This window comes from Schistocerca nitens, chromosome 1 (genome assembly GCF_023898315.1).
Source record: "Schistocerca nitens isolate TAMUIC-IGC-003100 chromosome 1, iqSchNite1.1, whole genome shotgun sequence".
Lineage (NCBI taxonomy): Eukaryota > Metazoa > Arthropoda > Insecta > Orthoptera > Acrididae > Schistocerca > Schistocerca nitens.
Genome location: NC_064614.1, coordinates 581,267,248 through 581,293,284, shown reverse-complemented (window position 1 = coordinate 581,293,284; position 26,037 = coordinate 581,267,248). Strand labels below are relative to the sequence as shown.

Genomic DNA, 26,037 nt, shown 5'->3' with positions numbered 1-26,037 from the left:
AGGGGAATGGGCCGGCCAAGGTACAGGTCCTCTGTGTCCCATCCAATGATTTGTAAAAATTTCATGAAGATATGCGGCAGTACTTTGTGCACTATGGGCTGGACAACAAAATACCAAAAATCTTGAAAAGTTCTTTACCAATTTACTTCAAATTTTTACACATTACTCTGATAAATGTTGGATGGACATGGGCTATGTATTCTTAATTATATGTAATATATAAATGTGATCATAATATATAACAGAGAAACATTTTTAGCAAACATGTTGAAAAATTCTTGAGAAGTTTACTTCATATTTTTACATGACGCTCTAATAACATTCATGTAGACATAGGTTGTATATTTTTTTAAACAACTATATAGGCACCTATATGTTTTCTGTTAAAATGACTGAGAGAAAGAAAATGCTGTGTTTTGCTGTGGTGTGAATATGTGCAGTTCTAAGTACTGCCAACTGAAGTGCCATGTGTCAGACCTGGAATTTGGAATGAGCAAATGTGTTGTTTTGAGAGGTGAGTGCTGACTAAATTCATATCAGCAGCCCACTGAAGAACCAACCAAATAAGCCTATGTGTAACACGCAGTGGTTAGCACACTGGACTCGCATTCGGGAGGACGACGGTTCAATCCCGTCTCCAGCCATCCTGATTTAGGTTTTCCGTGATTTCCCTAAATCGTTTAAGGCACATGCCGGGATGGTACCTTTGAAAGGGCACAGCCGGTTTCCTTCCCAATCCTCCCCTAACCCGAGCTTGCGCTCCGTCTCTAATGACCTCGTTGTCGACAGGACGTTAAACACTAACGACCACCACCACCCATGTGTAATATTTACATCTATGTCTTTTATGGAGGCCCACTCAGCAGTATCAGAATGACCAGTTTTTATTTATATTTTTGTGGAGTGGGCCCCTAGGCTGCAGTACAAACAGCCAGCACGTAAACACTGGCCTCTTACAGGTTGAGCACAAGATCCGATAAGACAATGAGAGCTGGACTTCACTCCTCCCAAATGTGAAGCCTAGAACTTGAGTCAGTGAAGGAAGATGTCCTGGTAGTAGTGTTGCTAGATTTCAGCTGTAAACCGCAAACGGCTGCAGACAAAACCAATAGCCATCTATACAACTCCAACAACACAGAGTCTTTACAACAGAGACATTTACAAAATTGTGTTATGTAATTTGTTGAGGGAAGTTTGGTGAAAAACAGCTGTGCCTAGCACACTGCAGCTGTCAGGAATCTTCTTACACTGGCTAGACTGTAGCTCCCCTTTCTGCTGAGATGCCCATTCTTTCCTAAAAAGTTATGTTCCAGTCGACACTTCAGAGTATCGAATATTACCACATATGGTTTACAGGATCTATGAGACTGGTTTTTTTGGAACTATGAATTTTATTCTTTTTGTACATCAGAGTAGGTATGTACAAAATATTTCCCAGTCAGCAAGAAACGTATTGTTTTTAGTCTTTGAAGCAGTTCTGGAAGGATCCTGGTGGAAAACCTTCAGCTCGCCAGTGAAGGCACATTCTGCACTACACTACTGCACTATATAACCCATTAACAGAACTTAACATTGGATTTGCCCCATTGACTGCATACTTTGCTTATAATATGGGTGTAACTGCTACACAGTATGTAATCTCCACCTTCATCTTCACTCTGCACACTGTATTCATTGAGGTGTGCAACTTCAGGAAAACTGATGAGTGCTTATTGATGAACTTTCTCCCACAGGATCAACCACTATCCCTGCATATTCCGCTATGTGAACAATTCTCAGTTTAGTACAATGGACAGTTCTCTGACACTACAATGAACCTTTACTTGAGTTTTCCAATTTACTGTTTGACTTACCAGCCTTGCTGAACCATATATCTGACAGTTCTAGTAAGAAGTTCTGTTCCATTTTTGACAACCAGCAGTTAACTGTAAACAGCAGTTAAGTCCACTGTGGACACATCACAGATAATTGTGTAACTTTTTTCAAACTAGTATCACCAACACCGATGTGGTAGACAGTCATTTGTTCTGTAGCAGAAGCAGTTTCCAAAAATGTGCTTTACTTACATTGTTCATACAAGACATCACATCACATGAAATGTTTTTCCTGTCACTAGTTCCTTATTTCAAAATGTTCTGTTATGATGCTCTAATGTCTGCACAATTTTGACCCTAAGGATTTAGGACACCCTGTCTGACAGAAAATTACCAAGAAAGCTGATTCTGTGTGATTTAATTTCTGTCCAACAGGATGATTTACCATAAGTTAATGCAGTTTGTGACTTAAGAGTATAGGAAGGTAATACTATCAGTGTATATTGTTTTTGTATGGTGATGAAGATCAGTGTGCAAGTCTTTTACAAAATACTGCCCACCTAAATCAGGAACTCCAATGAAAAAACAATCTGAGTCTTTCAATGAAATGCATTAATTTCTTGTGGCTCAGAGGTTATTTTACTAATCATGCCTTATGCCTTTCAACTAAATGTTTAATGGGTCAATTACATGCTAACAGCTATCATTACAAAAAGTGCGAGGTCGCAAAGTTTCTGTGAAATACGTTCACTGATTTGGTTGGATCTTTTGGATGTTGCAGGAATTTGATATTGTGCTGACCAAGGTGAACCGCAGCCTGGGCTTCACTCTGCGCAAGGAGGATGAAAGTGTTCTGGGCCACTACGTCAGAGCATTAGTTCGTGAACCTGCACTTTCAGATGGGCGTATTCGGCCTGGTGACAAGATAGTTGCGGTCAGTCTTTATTCTTTACACCAGATATTGTGGCATCTGTATATGTAAATTTTCAGCCAAAACTTTGAATGCCTGGTTACATTAAGCAGACCAAATGGTATCTGGATTATTTGTATTCTTACTATTTCAATGCTGAATGCTGTTTTTCTTTTGGATATGTCTGAGATCTCCACCACCACATCTCTCTCTCTCTCTCTCTCTCTCTCTCACACACACACACACACACACACACACACACACACACACACACACACAGAGAGAGAGAGAGAGAGAGAGAGAGAGAGAGAGAGAGAGAGAATTTATTTTTCTTGGTGATTGCATTGTAAACTGGTATTTTTGGATTGAAAAATGTGCAAAATATGTGATACACAATCACTTACCTATAGAGGATTGGTGTATCATGCACAGAAATGTGCAATAGAAAACAATTCTAGTAAGAGTACACACATTCACACAAACACAGTCACACAGATACCAAAATGTACTCGCTTATGGTAGCAGTGAGAGTAGTTGCCTGTGTAGATGGATGAGGGGAGGGAATAGGGAAGGATGCATGAGGCAGGGAGAGGGTAGCAGGGTAGTGTGAGGCAGGTCATCTGCCAGATGATGCAGAGGGTGCACAGTAAAATGAAAGAGACTTCTGAGGGCAGAGCATATTGGGGGGGGGGGGGGGGGGGGAAGAGAGAGGGAGGGAGGGAGGGAGGGAGAGAGAGAGAGAGAGAGGGGGTGTGCGTGCTCACAAAGGGGGGAGCGAAGGGAGGAAACAAGTTAGTAGAGGTTTAGGCCAGGGGGATTGAGAGTCTGTAGGTTATGCTGCAGAGGCCATATGCACCTGTACAGTTCAGAGAAACTTGTGCTGGAACAGAGTATCCAAATGCCTCATGTAGTGAAGCAGCTGTTGAAGTCATTAGTGCTGTAGTGTGCAGCATGTTCAGCACAGGATGGTCAAGTTTGTGGTTTGCCACAGTTTGGCACAGTAGTGTAAAATTACGAGAACATAGACTGGTTGGCCTGGAACTAGCTTCAGGAGGTGAAATTTCAAAACTGTCAACAGAAACATTAAAAGTAGGAAAAAAAAACTATTCCTAACTTTTGGAAGTTTTTGGTAATTTGTCACTGAAGAAAAAGAGATAGGATTGACAAGCAGTGGAAGGTCACTCAAGCAACAGGTTGAGAGAGACACACTCATTGTGAGGATGATGGGAGAGAGAGATGAAAAGGGAGTTGTCAGAGTATGAAGTCAAACACAGTACATTGGTAATCACTGTGTCAGCTTCAGTCCAGAGATGACAGATATGAGGCAGATAAACAAGAAGTGTAATGAATAGCACAAAAGTGGGGTTGGGAGAGTAAAGGAACTGAAAGCTGGGAAGTAATAAAGAATCATTGTTTCATTTAGCATGCATACACAAGGGAAATTTAAATGCTGCCCTGACTCTCCCTCAACTTGTCAGTCTATGGAAGTTATCCTCCTCCTTGCCATTGTTGCCGATTTCAGTAGTGTATGTTTATCATTAAGTCCTGAAAGGGTGTTCGGTGCTGTATGTTGGGATAACAGCTCTACATTTTTTTTTTTTTCCAATTTTAATATCATGATATTTTTTGTTCCCCTTTCTTCAGTTTGTCTTGGTGAAATTCTCAATACAATTTAGTCCTTTAAAGGTATGCATTCTTTGTATTTTAGGGAAAGACGCTCTGTCTCCAATGAGGTTTAGATATCAGGAGTCATGTTTCAGTTGGGTGACTATCCCAGCTGCACATTAATACATAATATATAAATTCATTGTTATTTGGCATCATCATTTAATGTATGTGTTTCGCAGAGTTTGATGAAATAACATGCTGCAGGCAGTCTCCACACTGTGAAAGCCAGCAGACATTTTTTAGAGAGAGTAAATGTCCCTTACTGCTAGAAACAACTGTATTCTTTTTCTTTGATCTTACTTTATCTATCTACAGTGTTATGGCTATGCAGATGTAAAATGACACAAAAACAAGCTGTACAATTTCCCATTTCAGGTAAACGATGTGGATATATCTCCAATGAGTCATGAAGAAGCAGTAATGTTCCTGCGACAGTGTGGTGATGTTGTCAAATTACGTTTGTATCGTGATGAGAGCCAGACTCCAGTATCTGCTCTTTCACCAACTGAGGAGGAGAAGCCATTTAAACCAAAGCCTCTCTTAAGGTTAGAGTTGTACAATGAAATTTAACAACTGAATGAATTCATCACCATTAAAATTAATGTCTATTATGTGAATTTAGCAGCACATAAAATACTTGATACATTTTTCCTGCCATCATATTGATTTTTTATTAATCTCAACATATATTTTTATCTTTTCATGTTGTTGTTGTTGTTATTGTGGTCTTCAGTCCTGAGACTGGTTTGATGCAGCTCTCCATGCTACTCCATCCTCTACAAGCTTCTTCATCTCCCAGTACTTACTGCAACCTACATCCTTCTGAATCTGCTTAGTGTATTCATCTCTTGGTCTCCCTCTACGATTTTTACCCTCCACGCTGCCCTCCAATGCTAAATTTGTGATCCCTTGATGCCTCAGAACACGTCCTACCAACCGGTCCCTTCTTCTTGTCAAGTTGTGCCACAGACTCCTCTTCTCCCCAATTCTATTCAATACCTCCTCATTAGTTGTGTGATCTGCCCATCTAATCTTCAGCATTCTTCTGTAGCACCACATTTCGAAAGCTTCTATTCTCTTCTTGTCCAAACTATTTATCATCCATGTTTCACTTCCATACATGGCTACACTCAATACAAATACTTTCAGAAACAACTTCCTGACACTTAAATCTGTACTCAATGTTAACAAATTTCTCTTCTTCAGAAACGCTTTCCTTGCCATTGCCAGTCTTCATTTTATATACTCTCTACTTCGACCATCATCAGTTATTTTGCTCCCCAAATAGCAGAACTCCTTTACTACTTTAAGTGTCTCATTTCCTAATCTAATTCCCTCAGCATCACCCGAGTTAACTCGACTGCATTCCATTATCCTCGTTTTGCTTTTGTTGATATTCATCTTATATCCTCCTTTCAAAACACTGTCCATTCCATTCAACTGCTCTTCCAAGTCCTTTGCTGTCTCTGACAGAATTACAATGTCATTGGTGAACCTCAAAGTTTTTATTTCTTCTCTATGGATTTTAATACCTACTCCAAATTTTCGTGTATATGATATTAAATTAATCTTCATGAATGCACAAAAATACTGGCCAGTATGTGTCAGAATATTCATAATTTCCAGTGATTCACAATATATGTTAAATAATGAAACAGTACTACTGAAAATAAAACTGATTTTCACAGTATAAATTTGAAAATAATAGCATAGCATAGAACTATGAGAGTATATTTAGAATGACTGCAGAATGGAAGAGCTTTGATCTGTTCTAGTATAGTGAAATTATTGGTCTTCATTATACTGTACTCCAGTTCATATCAGTACTTTTTACTTTTTATCTGGGTGAGCGCCAGGATATACAGATCATTGATAAATTGAAGGGCAGCCACAGGATAATGTTCCTCTTGGTGTATGAGGATTTAATGCTTAGAGTATAAAACACATGCACTAAAGGGTGGAACTGAAGGGGATAATATTTTACTTATCTTATTCTAGAGCATATAGTTTTTGCAATAGTTTTCTGTTCAGTTTCATTATTATTAACTGCATGTTCAATGGTCTCACAAATACTGAATATCCTATAAAGACAACAAGAATTGTTTGAAAATCCTATAAAAGAATTGAAGGTAAGATACATAGGAAAATTCACTTCATTAATAAATGTCATTTGCTTCTTTTTATGGCAACATGTAACTAACATTTTATTTCAGGAAAGAAGCAAGAGATATGCTTACAGACTTAGCAGTACGAAAGATGTCACCTGGCGAATCAAGCTACAGTGGTAGCAGGCTGCGCCGAGTGTCAGCTGATTCTTCTCCCTGCTCTTCACCACGCAGACGTCATCTCACAAGATCTTCTCCTTCAGAAAACAAAGCTGCAACACTTGAAAGTAAGAATAAGAAAAGAAATGAGAAAAAATTAAAAAGTTCTTATGCATAAATTTTTACTATCTGTTGATTTTAGTTTTGCATTGTCATTCATTAACACTCTCACTGGATCATTTCTCTTGAAATGTGATTTAGTTCCTCTCCTTGTGTTAAGCAACATCCAAGTATAATTTCTCTGTTATCTTAGAGGACTTTCAAGAGGTAAATAAACGTACAGTTATTTTTTATGGTGTAGTTTGACACTCTGTCACAGTCTGGCCTTTTACGGAGTTCAGGCAAACTTGCTGATTTAGGTTACCAGCTGTTTCCCTCAGCTGATTCAGATGAATCCAAGGCAGTTTTTTTATCAACAAGGCCACTGCTGAATTCCTTTTCCATCATTGTTCAACTGAGCTTGTTCCAGCAGCAGTAAAGTAGATAAAACTACCAACAGGAAAAATGTAAACTTTTTTTTGCTGTTATGCTACATTTAATATTGAAATAGTCCTTTACCATTAAATCTCTTCCCCAATTCTTAAAAGACTAGAACTACCTTGTCAGATCCTTCTGTGAACTTCATAAAACAAAATAAATGTTGGGACCATATGACTATAAAATCAATGAGACACAGTTGGATCACCCAACTTGTACAAATATCTGAGTGTAAAACTTTGGGGAGATATGAAATGGAATGATCACATGGGCAAATCACGTGGCAGACTTAACTTCATAGGTAAAAAATTGGGAAAAAAGCAATCGGTCTACAAAGAAGATAGCTTACAAATCACTCGTGCGACCCATTTTAGAGTATTGCTCAAGTGTGTGGGACCTGTACCAAATAGGACTAACATGTGATATTGAATGTATACAGAGAAGGGCAGCGCAAATGGTCACACATTTCCCTGACCTGTGGCAGAGGGTCAAAGAGATACTGAAGAAACTAAACTGGCTTTAAATATTGACTCTAGGAATGCACTTCAGCCCCATATGTATCGCTGCACAGGGATCGTGGGGACAAGGTCAGATTAATTACAGCACATACAAAGCCATATAAACAATCTTTTTTCCTGCACTACATATGTGAATGGAACACAAAAAGACCCTAATAACTGTTACAGTGGGAAGTACTTTCTGCTGTGCACTTCACAGTGATTTACAGAATATAGATGTAGATGTAGACGTATAAAATATTGTATCTCCCAAAGTAAGTGTTGTACAATGATACAATTTTCCATTATATTCAGTGGTATATGTGGATACCATCTGCAAATGTTGTGAATAGAATGTACCATCTGCAGATGTTGTGAACAGAATGTGCCTGATGCTGTTGTTTTACTGCATGAACAGTGAAAATGTAGTACGCTGTAAACTTTCTTCTTTCATCATTTTGTGGGGGGAATGTTGGGGAAAAAATGGTTTGAGAGGTTTGAAATTAAGTGTAAAGCTTGGTCAGAAGACACTAAGTGCTCTCATTCTAATGTACTGGGTGAATATATTCTGGGTAACTTGTGTGCCACGAGTTATGTTGTCGAAAGACATATAAACCGTTCCTAATTGTAATTAATGATATATTGTGCTAAAATTTTAACACATGGTTGTAGCTCTTAACAAGTAGGTTATGACAGCATTTTAAAGTTTTAAATTCAGTCAGTAATTTTATGAAACATTGAAAATCAACTTTTTGTTGCTCCTTCGAGCTGTTAGATAGACAACTGTAACTGGGACTGTGCCACAAGTTAGCTGTTTAGTAATATAGAAATTTCAGTCTAAGCACACTTTTTAATACTTGCACTGTATTTCTTTCTCCTCATTCCACATATCAGGACAAAGTGTTTAGTGTCAAACATATGCCAGAAGACTCATTCATCGTTGTTTGTAACGATCGTGATATGCGTGTCTTGGAGAAAATGAAGCCCAGTTCTGCATTCCAGTACCATAAAACATTAGAGCAAAAAATAGATAGAAAACAAGTTTTTGTTATATTTCCAGAGGAACATTTGATTTTAGGTTACACCAATAGCACAGTATCACAGTCCCACATTTATTTTCACTCTGTTTGTGAATACCTCCCATTCTAACACCTCTTTGTGTCTCTTGGAAAACCCCTCTCATTTCTGTCCATATGTGGGTGTATATGACATACTTTAGACCACTTTTATCTTGTAAAATTTTCTTCACGTGGGTGATTGGTGCAAAATTTAATACAGAAAAGTGTATATAGCAGAAAGGGTGCTCCACACACCCAGTCCAATGCATACTGCTTTATGTTCTTTGTAGTAAAAAAGATCAATGATTTTATGGTACTTTTTAGAAATACCAATACACTCCTGGAAATGGAAAAAAGAACACATTGACACCGGTGTGTCAGACCCACCATACTTGCTCCGGACACTGCGAGAGGGCTGTACAAGCAATGATCACACGCACGGCACAGCGGACACACCAGGAACCGCGGTGTTGGCCGTCGAATGGCGCTAGCTGCGCAGCATTTGTGCACCGCCGCCGTCAGTGTCAGCCAGTTTGCCGTGGCATACGGAGCTCCATCGCAGTCTTTAACACTGGTAGCATGCCGCGACAGCGTGGACGTGAACCGTATGTGCAGTTGACGGACTTTGAGCGAGGGCGTATAGTGGGCATGCGGGAGGCCGGGTGGACGTACCGCCGAATTGCTCAACACGTGGGGCGTGAGGTCTCCACAGTACATCGATGTTGTCGCAAGTGGTCGGCGGAAGGTGCACGTGCCCGTCGACCTGGGACCGGACTGCAGCGACGCACGGATGCACGCCAAGACCGTAGGATCCTACGCAGTGCCGTAGGGGACCGCACCGCCACTTCCCAGCAAATTAGGGACACTGTTGCTCCTGGGGTATCGGCGAGGACCATTCGCAACCGTCTCCATGAAGCTGGGCTACGGTCCCGCACACCGTTAGGCCGTCTTCCGCTCACGCCCCAACATCGTGCAGCCCGCCTCCAGTGGTGTCGCGACAGGCGTGAATGGAGGGACGAATGGAGACGAGTCGTCTTCAGCGATGAGAGTCGCTTCTGCCTTGGTGCCAATGATGGTCGTATGCGTGTTTGGCGCCGTGCAGATGAGCGCCACAATCAGGACTGCATACGACCGAGGCACACAGGGCCAACACCCGGCATCGTGGTGTGGGGAGCGATCTCCTACACTGGCCGTACACCACTGGTGATCGTCGAGGGGACACTGAATAGTGCACGGTACATCCAAACCGTCATCGAACCCATCGTTCTACCATTCCTAGACCGGCAAGGGAACTTGCTGTTCCAATAGGACAATGCACGTCCGCATGTATCCCGTGCCACCCAACGTGCTCTAGAAGGTGTAAGTCAACTACCCTGGCCAGCAAGATCTCCGGATCTGTCCCCCATTGAGCATGTTTGGGACTGGATGAAGCGTCGTCTCACGCGGTCTGCACGTCCAGCACGAACGCTGGTCCAACTGAGGCGCCAGGTGGAAATGGCATGGCAAGCCGTTCCACAGGACTACATCCAGCATCTTACGATCGTCTCCATGGGAGAATAGCAGCCTGCATTGCTGCGAAAGGTGGATATACACTGTACTAGTGCCGACATTGTGCATGCTCTGTTGCCTGTGTCTATGTGCCTGTGGTTCTGTCAGTGTGATCATGTGATGTATCTGACCCCAGGAATGTGTCAATAAAGTTTCCCCTTCCTGGGACAATGAATTCACGGTGTTCTTATTTCAATTTCCAGGAGTGTATTTCAGTTTTTTAAAAGTGTGCAATAAATAACAAAAAATTGTAGCTTATTCTCTAATGCGCAAATCAGAGAAATATGCAAACTCATACTCTTCAATGCCCATCAGGAATGCCAGCTGGTCAAAAATACATGGTATCGAGTCAGAGTCAGACGAGTACTTCAGACTCGTCTGAGGAGCACTCACAAAACAACAGCAACACACTGACATGTTCGAGCAGTGCCGATGCTGATGCCGACTCCACACGGGCCAGAGGGCATGCCAGCAGCTTTTCATCAACAGCAGGAAGTGTGGGAGAGCCTGTGAAACCCCTGAGGCCAAATTTCCTCGATCTCTGTGGAGCAGTGGGCAGCCTGACCCCACAGACGCGGAAACCGCGTCTGGTTTTTGGGAGCAGCGGGGAGGCTGAATGGGAAGAGGATGAGGGGGACCCACCTCCTGAGCCTGCACCTGGAAGTCCCTGCCCTAGGTACAGGTAAGGTCTCCCGTAAACCTACACACTTTTCTATACATACTCATTCTTCACTCTTGAATTCTACCTATGGTCTGAAATATAGGGTAGGAGAGGGAGAAAGACATTTTTGAGTAAAAGATGTTCATAAGAGCATGTTTATGACATATTTTGTGGCACATGTAAATTTGTAATAACACAGGTTACATAACTTTATTTTTGTATCACAGTGAGATTTTTTATATAATCCAATGTTTTCTGCTGTAGCTGATGGACTGTGTGTCAATTTATGCTATCTGATATAACAATGAAAACAATCAATTACTGACAAAAGTATTAAATTGGATAGTTAAATATCTACTCACCAATTGCCAACAGAACACACACATACGAGGTGTGGCTAGAAAAAAACCGGACTAGTACTGGTGAAACAATAAAACGAATGCAATAAGGCTGAAAGTCGCGTGGCCTGTCACGTGACTCTCGCTCTGCCTACTGCTCGAGTTTCATCTGCCTCCTGCACTCAGTCTGCCCGTGGCGTCTGTTTTAAGTAGTTGACGTTTTGTCTGTGCGTCGGAAAATGTTGAGTGTACAGAAAGAACAGCGTGTTAACATCAAATTTTGTTTCAAACTAGGAAAATCTGCAAGTGAAACGTTTGTAATGTTACAACAAGTGTACGGCGATGATTGTTTATCGCGAACACAAGTGTTTGAGTGGTTTAAACGATTTAAAGATGGCCGCGAAGACACCAGTGATGACACTCGCACTGGCAGACCATTGTCAGCAAAAACTGATGCAAACATTGAAAAAATCGGTAAACTTGTTCGACAAGATCGCCGTTTAACAATCAGAGCAGTGTCTGAGTTAACTGGAGTTGACAAGGAAAGTGTTAGGCAGATTCTTCATGAAAGTTTCAACATGAACAAAGTGTGTTCAAAAATGGTTCCAAAGTGTCTCACAATTGAACAGAAGGAACGCCGAAGAATGATTTGTTCTGACATCCTGGAAAACAATGAAAGTGATCCCACCTTCTTACAAAATGTTATTACTTGCGATGAATCGTGGTTTTTTACTTACGATCCCGAAACTAAACGCCAATCGATGCATTGGAAAACTCCTGGTTCTCCACGGCAAAAAAAAGCACGAATGTCAAAATCAAAATTCAAGGCAATGATGATTGTTTTTTTTTTTTTGACATCAAAGGAATTGTGCACATTGATTGGGTACCAGAGGGACAAACAGTGAATCAGCATTACTACATTAGCGTCCTGGCTACCCTACGTGAGCAAGTACGGAGAAAATGGAACGATTTGTGGAGAAAAAAGTCGTGGATCCTTCACCAAGACAATGCCCCAGCTCACAGTGCGTTGTCAGTGAAGACGTTTTTGGCAAAACACAACATTCCCATCTTAGATCATCCACCCTACTCACCTGATTTGGCCCCCTGTGACTTTTTTCTTTTCCCTAAAGTCAAGTCAGCTTTGAAAGGAACTAGATTTGAGACTGTTGAAGCAGTAAAAGAAAAAGCGACAGAAGTAATGTATGGACTTACCGAAAATGATCTGCAGCATTGCTATGAACAGTGGAAAATTCGTATGGAGCGGTGTAGAGACCGAGGAGGAGAGTACATTGAAGGAGATAACATGAAATTGTAAATAAATGTAAATAAATGTTTTTTCCAGCATCAGTCCGGTTTTTTCCTAGCCGCACCTCGTAAATGACTGTTGTAATTGGCAAGCTTTCAGAGCCAGTGGCCCCTTCTTCAGGCAGAAGGGGTGAAGAGGAAGGAAGAAGGATGAAGGGGAGAAGGACTGGAGAGATCTAGGAAAGGGAGTAGATTTTGGGAAAGTCACCCAGAACTGTGGGTCAGGGGACACTTACCGTATGGGATAAGAAGGAAAGACTGATTGCTGGGGACTGCATCAGACAAGATTTGAAAACCTGAGAGCTTAAAGGTGGAAGACAAGGTAATATGCACACAGAGATTACTACTAAAACATCGTGCATGAGTTAATAAGCATGAGAAGCCAAGTGCATTGTACATAACAGAGGTGAGAGGGGGCAATGAAAAATAGACGGGAAAGACAATGAAAGCTGTAGAAAAATAAAATAGAGGGAAGCAAAGGGTAGTTCAGTGAAGAAATGTTGAGACAGAAGAAATGGTGGGCTCTTTTACATTTTCAGGTACGAAAATATCTTGCTCTTACTTGGCTAATCTGTGACCTACATGCATCAGCAAATTTCCACTTTACCAGGTTTCTCTCTTTCTACAAAATCCTGCAGTTATCTGCCCCTCATGTTTCCCTGAATGGTATCATCTGCCAAGCCAACTTCAAACTGCAACAACATGCCAGACTTCACCTCAAAAAGCTGTCCCATCTTCTCCTAAACTACCTGAACAGTGGTATTTCCCTTCCTGCCCCTCTGCAGCTCCCAAAACAGCCATACCATCAGCCACACCATCAACCACCACTCCTCTCCTACAGACTGAGCTTGGCCAATCTCCTTAACATCGCACAGCCTTCACCTCCGCCTCCCAGACCAAGAATAACCCATAATCCCAAGAACCAATCACAACAGTACAATGTGCATAACCTCTCGTCTAAAGTACTCTTGACTTATCTGTATTATCCAAGGGCCTCACTTTCAGCCCTAAACCTGCATCTGATCACCCCGCTTTGTTGAAGGACCTACTTTCCTTCACACTTAATATCCATTGGAAATATCACTTCACAACCCAATCCCAAAACCTTTCCAACAGTAAACCTCACATTGAACCCTGCGTTGAACAGTTCAGACCACGATCTCAACTTGATACACCACCACTATGTCAAAATCATCCCTTACAAGCCTTCCTCACACCCAGCATTGCTTCACACCCCTTCCTCAGGTCCCTACAGTATGACCCTAACCTGTCCTCGGCAGAATTCCAGGCTCTATGTTCCCTAAAAGCTGATGACTCCATAATTATCCTCCCAGCAGATAAAGGATCTACCACTGTAGTACTTGACAGAAAGGAGTATGTTAGTGAAGGTCTACAGCAGCTGTCTCACACTTCTACATACAGTGTCTGCCGTCAACATCCCATGCCTGTGATTCAAACTAACCTGCAGTCCCTTCTTAAAATCTCAGGCCCCTCACAAGGACTAACACCTCAATCCATAGAACTTCTCACCCCACACAAACAATGCACCCTCACCTTTTACCTTCATCCTAAGATCCACAAGCCCAATCATCCTGGCCGTCCTATAGGTGCTGGAATCAAAGCACCCACCAAACGTATATCTGCCATAGTTGATCAACACCTGCAACCCATAGTACAAAGACTCCCCTGCAAAGATACGAACCATTTCCTGGATCATCTGAAATCCATGCCGTCCCACTCCCACCACACACCTTGCTAGTCACCATTGATGCCACCTCTCTCTGTACCAACATCCCCCACATACATGGTCTGTTGGCTTCTGAACATTTTCTTAGCCAGCACCCACCTGATTCCAAACCTATGACATCAATCCTATTCATCTTAATCAACTCACCAAAAGCCAGCTACCCACTTCTGTCCACATTAAACCTACCAACAAACAAAAGTACTTACATTTTGACAGTTGCCATCCACCCCATGTCAAACATTCCATCCCACACAGCCTTGGCATCCAAGGTAGGCTCTTTACAGCAATACACCACCATTCTCACCTCAGCCCGTAATTATCCCACTAGCTCAGTTAAAAATCAGATTTCCAGGGCCATCACTTCCAATCCTGGTACTGCTAATTCCTCCACAAAACAGCTTCAGAGCATACCATTGGTGGTTCAATATTATCCTGGTCTGGAATGTCTTAATCAGCTACTTCAACAGGGCCATGACTTCCTAAAATCATGTCCTGAAATGAGATCCATTCTGTCTGAAATTTTACCCACCACACTTAGAATAGCTTTCCGTCTTCCTTCCAATCTCCACAATATTCTTGTCATGTCCTATGCTCCTTCTCCATCCGTCTCCCTACCCTATGGCTCCTACCCCTGTGGCCGTCCCTGCTGCAAGACTTCCCCTATGCACCCTCCTACCACCACCTACAATAGCCCTATCAAAGAGAGAGCCACCTACGAAACGACACGTCATATACCAGCTATTATGTAAACACTGTTCGGTCTTCTACATTGATATATCTACCACCAAATTATCAATTAGCATGAATGGGCATAGGCAGAAGGTGTATACTGCCAAATCACAATATCCTGTTGCAGAGAATGCTCTACAACATGACATTGGCACCTGTTTCACCACACGCACCATCTGGATTCTTCCCACAGACATCAGTTTCTCAGAACTCCACAGGTGGGAACTAGCACTACAACATGTCCTTGATTCTTGCCACCCACCTGGCCTTAATTTACGTAAATTTCTTCTGTCTTAGCATTTCTTCACTGTAGCTACTCTTCGCTTCACTCCGTTTAAGCTTTCTACACCTTTCATTGCTTTCCTGTCTATTTTTCACCATCCCCCTCCCACCTCTGTTACGTACAATGCACATAGCTTTGCACTCTTATTAACTCATGCATGATGTTTAAGCAGTAATCTCTGTCTGCATATTACCTTGTCTTCCACCTTTAAGCTCTCAGGTTTTCAAATCTCGTCTGATGCGGTCCCCAACAATCAGTCTTTCTTTCTCATCCCATACGGTAAGTCTCCACTGACCCACAGTTCTGGGTGACTTTCCAAAAATCTGACCCTTTCCCTAGACCTCTCCAGTCATTTTCCTTCACCCTTCTTCCTTCCCCTTAAACCCTTCTGCCTGATGAAAGGGCCACAGTCTCCGTAAGCTTAACAATTACAACAGTCTTTTATGTGTATGTTCTGCCACTACTTGTTGAGTAGATTTTTTTTATCTATACAATTTAATTTATACCATCTGTATTGGTGTGCTGAGTAGATGGCTTCAAGCAGTATACAATAACAGAAGCCAAAAGTATGTTTTTCTCCAAATAAGTTTGTGTTATTGACATGCAAAAGCAATCATGCAAACATGAAATGACAGCCTAAGTCTACTTTACCATCATGCAGTGAATTCTTTCATTTAATGTTGGATGCAATGTGCATCACAGGAATATTTCTCCATTTCTCATGTTGAGCTGTCAAGCTGAACAGCAAATGGATTTTTGTGGGCTCCTTGTGAAACTATGGCGGACGTGTTCAATCTCTGTGTCAGACACTTGGGGGCGGCCTGGTGATTTGTCTTTACAAAAACAACCTGTTTCTCAGAATTGTTCATGCCATCATCTAATGCTCTGTGCTGTAGGAGGATCCACACCACACCATACCTAGTACAAAAGTCACGCTGAACAGTTATTACTGGCCCGCAGTGCGCAAAACATAGAATACAAAACGCTTTCCATTTTCCCGACACCATTTTCACTAGAACTGAAATGGACTCTCACTGCTGCTACATAGCAGGAACCATGTAATACACGTGAGTTTGCTCTTTCCAACAATACATTGTTCATGCACATATCTCACATAACACAATAGTTACAATTTTTTTAATTGGATGATTCTTTTTGATACACCCTGCAGTTATTTCCTTCGTTCTTCACTCCTCCACTCCACCTCAAAATACACTGCACTTACCCACTTTCCACTTTCAAACTGACTTTCCACTTATGAAGATACTGAAACCAAATAGGGTAAAATATATTTGTCATGATCTTACAGCAAGGCCTCTATTGGTATTTTCAAATTTTGTGTTTTAGTAGCAGTTGCTGCAGCAGTAGTGGTGGCGGTGACATAATGCCACTAGCCACTGACTCTGTTGAGCCCATGAGCATGCCACCACTCTCATCTACATCAAGCACAAGTACTGCATTCAGTTATCGTAATCCAGCATACCAGTCTGCAGTCGATGCTACAGGGCATCGCAATCAGTCAGATCGTGCAGGTACTGGTACTTCAGGGGCAGGTGCTGGGGGACTGCTGAAATGGAAGGGAGTGGTTTTCACACCAGAAGATGGCAATGGTCCCACAAATGGATTACACTGTCTACCAGAAGCAGAAAGGGCACCAGATGCTAACCTTCCAGCTGATTATGAACCAGGCGATCAGGTATGGCCATTCAGTTACTCACCATCAAAAGCATTACATGCTGTAGGATATATGTCATCAGTAAACCATGTGCTGCTACTCATCAACAGGGTGTTCATCTGTACAATTCTGTTAGAATAAGGCCTTTAATAAGCATTAGCATATTAACTTTGGCAGTCACTACTTTTTCTGCTTTCAGTGTTCTCTCCCTTAAAAAAAACTGCCACTTATTAAACCTCTATCATATACTTATTGGACACTATGAGACCCATCTGGTGTGAGAAGCCATTTAGTAAAGGATTTCAAATACATGTTGACAGTGTCACACTTTGCAGCCAAATGCTGAAAATCAAGGGTCGGACACATAATGAGACTTTTAACATTTATATTTCATCAAAATATATTCAGAATCAATAATTATATTAAATAAGATCAGCAAGGTGATTTTCATGGTACCAAAATCCAGATCCTTATACTATGTGCTAGAGATGGAGGCAGTAATGTTAAACATAAAACTGCGGTACTTAACTTGTTGCAAGATGTGTTGTTCTAGCGTTTGATTAATTACTGAGACACTAATTCTCCCAGTGTTCACTTCGATGTGCAAGAAGAAAAGATACAATCAGTTCGTTATAACTAGCCCCACATGGCTGCTGCCACCAACATATTTATATTTGATCAACAATTAGCTCACAATCTTTCATTGTTACAAAATTCACCGCAGTTAGTTCTATTACTTTACATTTTTTCATAATTGACAGTGTTGCTTTTTTTATCATTTCTTTCACCTTGAAACACTTGATTTTTGCTCACATTATTTTAATTGCAAATATATTCCTCAGGTTTGCAACGGATCGTACTGTGTAAATCCCACAATATTTCATCGATGCAACTACTTGACATCTTCAGGAGGAGGAGGAGGTGGTGATGGTGGTGGTGGTGGTGGTGGTGGTGGTTGCTACTGTTACTGTTGCAAGATGCAACTGATGATGATTGGATGGCAGCATCAAAATTCATCTGGCCAGGAGCTGGCAATACACATACGTGGAAAGAGGCTAGCAGTTGGAGGAAAGCAGTGCTCCTAGTGCCCCCCTGCTGGCAGCTGCAGAAAGTCCTTCTGCACATGTGCTGTGGCAATCATAGTGCTGCTGGACACTCTTGTGGTTAAAAGCTGAATTAAGTCTCGGCAGTGTGTTGCATCGGGTCATGAAACAGAAGTTCTTACTTTGCCGGTTTTGATTTAATGGCAGCCAGTGCTGGATTCCAGGTGGCGCTTAATTGAAAACCTGCATCCCAGTTGATAAGATTGTCCACTGTACGGATATTTGTGGCCTTCCAGAAGATGATGCTGGGGATAAAATTTCAGTCTTTTCGTAAAACATGTGTATGTCTAAGCAATGCTCCACTATAGCTGACATATCAGGTTGCCCCATGCACGTGTGACAACGTTCTTGCATGATTTGGCATGTCTGCCCTATATAAGGTTTTCCACATTGGCATGGGTTCCTATACACACCATGTTTCCTAACACCAAGGTCATCTTTGACCAAGCACAATAAATTCCTCCATTTTGATGGTCACTGAAAAACACACTTGTTGTCATGCCTTTTGAGGGTTCTTTCTATTCTTGAAGACGTGCCACCAAAATAGGGCAAGAACGGCAATGGGTGCCTCCACATCTTCATTTACAGCCCTGGTGTATCTGTTTAGTGGGATAGCCATTCTGTTGACTTACCATTCTTAGGTGCTGTAGCTCACCAGGTATACTGTCAGCATCTGAGACTACATGTGTTGTGTGCTCCAAAGAGCGTACGACACGACTATGTTGCCCAGGGTGATGACAACATGTGGCCTTTAAATATAGCTTCATGTGAGCTGTTTTGCGATAGACACTAGGTCCCAGTGTACATCGGCTTTTCTTTGGACCATGACATCCAGGAATGGTAAAATGCCATCTTTTTCCACTTCCACTGTGAACTGTAAATTCGGATGGAACGAGTTCTGATGCCAGAGAAACACAGGCACTGTCTCTATTCCGTAGGGGCACACCACAAATGTATCGTCTACATACTGCCAGAAGCAGGAAGGTTTGTGACTTGCAGGCTGAGTGCTTTTTCCTCAGTCTTCTATGATGTACTTTGCCACCATGGGAGACAGAGGAATTCCCATACCAACACCATCCACTTGTTGATAATACTGGTCATTGAATAAGAAATAAGTTGAGTTAAGCACATGTTTAAACAATGCCACAATGTATTTTTCAGACTAACTGCTGATAAGCTCTAACAAGCCCTGCAGAGGTATTTTCATAAATAATGATACAGCGTCAAAGCAAGCCACAAGTTGTTGTTATGCTGCACAACACAGAAGAGTCTTACACTCTTTGGTTCATAGAGCACACATGGTCTCAGATACAAACAGTCTACCTGGTGAGCTATAACACCTAAGAACAGTATTCCAACAGGATGGCTATACCTATAGACAGGTACACCATGCATTCCGTTCTAAGCAAATTCAAAGCAAGGATGTAAATAAAGATGCAGACAAACCTATTACATTGGTGTTCTTGGCCTATTTTGACAACATGTCTTCAAGAATAGAAAGAATTCTCAAAAGGCACGACATTAAGTGTGTTTTTTCGCCACTGCAAAATGGAGGAATATATTGTGCTCGGTCAAAGATGACCTTGGCCCTAGGAAATGTGGTGTGTATAAGACCCCCATGCCAATGTGAAAAATCTTATATTGGGCAACCATGCTGAGCCATGTAAGGGTACTGCATCACACATGCCTGTGGCAACCTGGTAAAGTCAGCGGTAGCAGAGTATTGCCTGGTTACGGGGCATCGTATGTTTTGCGAAAAGACTGAAATTTTACCCACAGTGTCATCTCTCTGGGGTTGTATTGTTAAAGAGGGTACACATATCCGTACAGCAGACAATTTTATCAACATGGAAGCAGGTTTTCAAAACTTGCCAACCGGAATCCAGCACTGGCTGCCATTAAACCAAAACAGGGAAAAGAAGAACAGATTCATGACCTGACATAACACACTGCTGAGTTTTAATTCAGCTCTTAACGACAGGACTGTCTGGCACCACAGTCATTGCCCACAGCGCACATGCAGAAGGCCTTTCTGTGGCTCCCACTGCGAGCATATTCCTGCCACAAGTATTGGCTGCTATTGGCCTGATAAATTTTGACATTGCCATGCGTTTATCATCAGTCCCATCTTGTTGCTGTTACAGCAACAACTACCACCACCTAAAGATGTTCAGCAGTTGCATCGATGAAATGTTGTGGGATTTGTGCAATACAATCCAGTGGCAAACCCGAGAAGTGTATTTGCAACAGATCCGCCACACACCATTGGGTGGCTTGCGGAGTATAAATGTAGATGTAAAGCCTGAAAAGCCACATGAATTTAATTATTTAACATGGAGCTAAATTTGTAATCAATTTTAGTTCTTATAAAAGAGTTAAGCCTTTTGTAAAGTTTTGTGATACTCTCAATCTAACTTTTGGAATGAATTTTCTTTCTCTACAGCACATGTATGGCTTCCTTTCTTTTCAAACACTGGTATTGAAAAGACAACCATTCATCAATTTGAGTACTCAGATGAACAACACAAGTTAACACCTTATTTGCATCCCCAATATCTTTTCTGTTCAAGCTGTTGGTTTTACTCCTTTCAGGATTTTCAATTATCCGATTGTTCTATGTGTATGTGCCGAGTTTCTCATGAAAATTTTTTTAAATCCTAAAAACTACAGCTTCAGCAGCATTCTTCAGTTGGTATGAGAGTGAGTACTGTTCCACATTTTTCTTCTATTGACCAGTGGCAGACAGGTCTCCTTCTCTCTTGCTAACATTCATCTTGGGCATTGTTTTGCTTGATCTTTCACTCAGCTCTTATGGCTGCTCACAAAATAGTTAAATTTTACAACTAGGAATGTACTCTGCATGATTCTGACATAGTGTTCTGAGTATCATAGTCACCAGTGTATTAAAATAGCTAACGCAATTCTTTTTGATTAATTATAGAAAACGTTGTTCTATCATTTAAAGCATGAAAAATAGAAAAACATCAGATTTCATTCCACCATGTGTTCACTTCTCATCAATATGTGTATTTTAAAATCCCAACTATTTTGATTTTCTACTACATTTTCAGATATTCATGGTAGAGCTAACTCGCGGCTGGAACAGCAGATTGGGATTCAGTTTACAAGGCAATGGGCAACATACCTACATAAGTGCAATTTATGCTGACAGTGTAGCAGCCAAGGACGGTCGCCTGCAGGCTGGTGATCGAGTTCTAATGGTAAGGTTCTGCAACCATGTCCTGAGAATTAGCTGCTGTTTAACTAGTAGTCTCCATCTGTCCTATCACACCACCTTCCATTTGAGATGATGCAATGGTTAAGACACTTATGAACTCTCATTCAGGAGAAATGGTGTTCAAATCCCCATCCAGATTTAGGTTTTCCTGGTTGCTACGATAGTTTCTTTAAAAAGGACAGGGGAATCTTCCTTTCCCGTCATTGTCCTATCAGAGCTTGTGCTGCATCTCTAATGACTGCATTACTGAAAGCACTTGTAACACTACTCATTGTACTTCTTTCTTCCTTTAAACTGCTCCTTCTCCTGCACGACAAGCAATTACCCCAACCGACAACTTGAAGAGATGTCTCGGCCACATATTCCTCTTGAAATTGTCATTTATATGCGCATCTACTGCTCATCATTTCCTCCATAAGATGTATTCCACCCAAAATTTTCTATTTCTGTACTAAGTAATAAAGAATAAAATAGTAACATAAAATTAATTAACACAACAAGGGAAACAAAATAAATTAGTGGCATACCAGTGTGGACAGAAAAGAATACTTTAAAATAAAAGTGAGATAAACAGTGGCAAAAATATCAAAGGGCTGACATAGGTTAAACTGTTAAATGCAGAAAATAAATCAAATTGAAGAGTGAATAACATAATCAGGTGTCTGAAAATAATGTGTGCAACTATTATCCAGCACTGATAGCATTCTTCACAAAGTAGAGGGAATGTTCATACCTGTGGCATCTGAAGCACTCTAAAGAAAGCAAAGAAAAAATAAAAACAATGCAAACAGAGACCACAGAATTCATCAAAAACTGAAGATGTATCTGGGCACGACAAAAATCTTTGAAACAACATTCAACCCAGAGTAAAAATTTCTCATCAACAGCACTGATGGACAGTTGAAACACAATTCCATTTTCCATCCTGGTTGTAATAATATCACTGTCATTTGTACTAATATCTGCAAACAGTCAAAAACAGCTGATTAAAGACAGTAATTTTATTACAGCCAGGTAGAAAAATGAAAACATCCTTCAATTAATTTGTGGCTGTGGCACTCAATAAAAAACAAACTTTACAGACAGTGTTTGAACCTTGAAACCAACCTGACACCCTTAAAGCAAATATTTGTAGCAGGTTTAATATCACAACTGAGATCCACCTGTGCAGAAAAGTAACTGAAGAGAATTGAGTGAGTAAAAAATCTAGTGGTGACAGGCACATGTGACAGACAACATACAAGCAGCAGTGACAGACTGTACAAAATTGCATAGAAGCACCATGAGTGTTTTAAATGGGACTGAATGCAGCTATTCTTTTGAGGACATCTTCTTTGGCCTCAATAAGTAAAACAGGCCAGCGCTACAATGATGGTTCAATATCTATTGAGCAACATTGACATTATTATGATCAGCAGTCCCAGCAGTTACAAACTGCTACTTCAGGAAATACAGATACAATTTCATGTCAAGCAAATCGTAATAGAAAAAGATAATAAAAGTTTGAAACTAAAATCACCATCAGATAAATTTGGTATACATTTTTTGCATTTACAACTTTCTACATCACACGGAAGGTATGTCACTGACAATATTATGAAATTATAAATTGCTACACGCCGAATAGTGGAGATATTGTGTCGCAACAAAAGGACTACTAGACAAGTAAGCTTTCACCCAGATGGCTTTCTTCCGAAACAAACACACACACACACACACACACACACACACACACACAGAGTCACTGGCTGCTGCAGTCAGAGAAAGTAGTCATGTGCTGAGCTGCATTTGCTGTGAATATGTGTGTGTGTGTGTGTGTGTGTGTGTGTGTGTGTGTGTGTGTTTATGTCAGACGAAAGTCTACTGGCTGAAATCTTACATGTCGAGTAGTCTTTTTGCTGTGCATGTCTGCGACTCAACTACTCTGCTATATGATGAGTAGCAATTTCATAATATTGTCATTATTCCATCCCAAAAGGTATGCCATTAATGCTCCTTGACCTTGCATGTTACTCACACTTTGCTCCTTTCTCACTACAATTTATTTTTTTAAGAAATAACTTGCTTTTGCAAGTGCAGCAATATCCGATTTGCAGAAGCAATATAATCAAACATTATCCCGAAAACGAATTTCACAAACCTCTCTAGAAACTGACTAGAGTCCCACAAGGCTACTGGTAGCCACAGCAGATCCTCACACCTGACACAGTGGCCTGGCCTGGTGGTGAAACATCCATCACTATGTGTGTGGCAGCCAGAGTCTTAGTTGGTTCCTCACTTAACATTTTGAGGCTTTTGTCAGGGTAATCTTTGTTTTACGTTCTAGTGTCCTGTAACTAAATAGCTTTTTAGTGGATGCACTTATTTTTCTGCTCCATTTGTTCTGCTCATGTGGTAATGCATAATGTCAACCCAACATGTATAAGGGCAAGATGAAAAAAGTTCTCTGCTTGGCAGTTTAAGATAAAAACTGCCCCCACTTCTTGACCTTGTCTTTCTTTGGTCGGTGCACTTTTTGGGTGTTTTGCAGCAGTATAAACTTATGAAATGCAACAAAGTTCAACAGTGAAAACTTTGCAGAGTACCCATGCTCAGCTGCCACACTTCTGTTCATTGAACCCAAAGTGTTTTCCAGTTTTTTTTTTTTTTTTTTTTTTTTTTTTTTTTTTTTTTGCGGGGGGGGGGGGGGGGAGCAGGAGAATGAGTGGAAGTCAAATCTGCTGAACAGAGTTCGCATTCATACTTCAGATCCATCAGTTTCCCCATTACTGGAGTAAAGAGAGGGTAGGTACACTGTCTTGACAAAAAAAATTTTCCACTATTGCAGTCACGATCTCTTCTTACTATTTTTCCCACTCCACTGATTCAAAAACCTCGCTAGGCATTTACCAGTTACTGCTCATCTTTTGCAAGGAAATCTGAGACAAAGACTCCTTGATGAAATGGATTTTGCCTCTTTCGGTGTTGTCACAGGCTGCAATTTCTGTTTTGTTACTTGCATAAGTGATGGAGCAAAGTATCATTAACAATACACACAAAATCCATTGGATCTTTTCCTCTTTTAATGGTCCAAAACTGCACAGAGATTTGTTTTTACTTTTGCATAACATTCAACAAATCAAATGTGGCACTTGTCTGGCACAAAGCTTTCTCATAGTTGAGTCTTCATGTAAAATATAACTACTTTTCCAGGAAGGAATGTACCGACATTATGATTCAAATGCCCAAGATTTGTGAGTGTGTGGTTTTTTTTTTCCGGCCTTGTTGGCTGAAAGCTCACTTTCCGACAGCATTTTTCTTGTGCATATCTGCAACTCAGTGTCTACGCTGTATGGTGAGTAGCAACTATCCTTTTCATAATATTGTTATAACTACTTTTCCTTCTGAAATGCATTTAGCTTCAGCTTTTTCATGTAGTTTTAATAGCTGATTGTCTAATACCATATTATACCCACTTTCTCAGTAGTTACAATTTTTGAGACATTCTTCATGTGGACAACCTTCAAGAGGAGGGGGGGGGGGTCACATTTGAATCTAGCTACCTACCAGTTAAGTGTTGAAAATGAATCAACACTATTCTTAGAAATGTTTAGTAGTTTTGGATGAAATTACAATGATAAATCATTCAAATTAAGAATTTAATGACAGCATGGTATTACAATTTATTTCTTTGAATGAAATACACAAAAATGCTATAGAATGATATTTAAAAAATATCTGCTCTGGAGATATTGTTGACACTTGGCTTGTATTACTGCTCAGCATTTACCAATGTGACAAAAAATAAAATTTCACTGTTAAGAATTGCAACTCAATGTCAGGATGAGGATTTTTCACATTGTCACTGTGATAAAGATCTGTTCTATGCAATTGCTGGTTTTATCTGCTTGTTCCTTGCCCACTCCCCCCCTCCCCACCCCTCTCTCTCTATCTCTCTCAAAAGTAATATGTATTAACTTATGTGTTATTTTCAGGTTAATGATGAAAATGTTGAGACTATGAGTACAGCAGATGTAATTGACCTTCTGAGAAAAATACGGGGGACAATTGGCATTACAGTTCTAAGGAAACACAAACAAGAACTTACAACACCTACCACGTGACTTACGAAAGCTTAAAAAGAAAAGCTATAGTTATTGTTCCGCTTACCAAGGATATTTTACATAACATCTGTTAAGCATCTGTGTTAAATTTTATCTTGCAAACAAAGATGTTATTTTTAAAATGTACAGTCACTGTATTTAATTATACCTTGGCTTTCAGTAAAAGTTATTTGCAAGAATAAATACCCTCTAAAAAGAAGGGGCAATTATTTCAACATCTCACATAAAAACATGTACTTCCAGATGCAACACTAAATTGAAAGGTTATGAACATATCTTTATTTTCAGTACAGAGATTGCCCTTTTCCTACAGTGTGTGCATGACTTGTAGCACTCAAAATGAACTAATTGCTATGCAATCATGCGAAGAAAAGGCAATGAATTTACTTGCCATTTTTCTAAAATCTGAAATGTTGGCTGGGTTTTTGAGAAGAGAACAAATTCTTTTAAATATGCTTGCATTCCAGTAAAATGGTCTGAAACCAATATATATGGGAAGAGAAACAAAGTACTATTATTGAATAGTAAAATTTATTTATTCCAATTCAAACTCTGGCTG

At 40.7% G+C, this 26,037-nt stretch overlaps 1 protein-coding gene across 1 annotated transcript in view; it reads left to right on the top strand.

The window, feature by feature from the left end:
- LOC126255497 (tyrosine-protein phosphatase non-receptor type 13-like) overlaps positions 1-25,677 on the top strand; it is a gene marked incomplete at its 5' end in the record, with an annotated part of 225,591 nt that extends 199,914 nt beyond the window's left edge. The window contains 7 exons of the mRNA XM_049955400.1: positions 2,596-2,748; positions 4,768-4,937; positions 6,606-6,784; positions 10,612-10,978; positions 16,707-17,055; positions 21,209-21,358; positions 25,350-25,677. Coding sequence (XP_049811357.1) covers positions 2,596-2,748; positions 4,768-4,937; positions 6,606-6,784; positions 10,612-10,978; positions 16,707-17,055; positions 21,209-21,358; positions 25,350-25,478 — 1,497 coding nt within the window. The remainder of the gene's footprint in view (positions 1-2,595; positions 2,749-4,767; positions 4,938-6,605; positions 6,785-10,611; positions 10,979-16,706; positions 17,056-21,208; positions 21,359-25,349) is intronic.
- Positions 25,678-26,037: the final 360 nt, after the last annotated feature.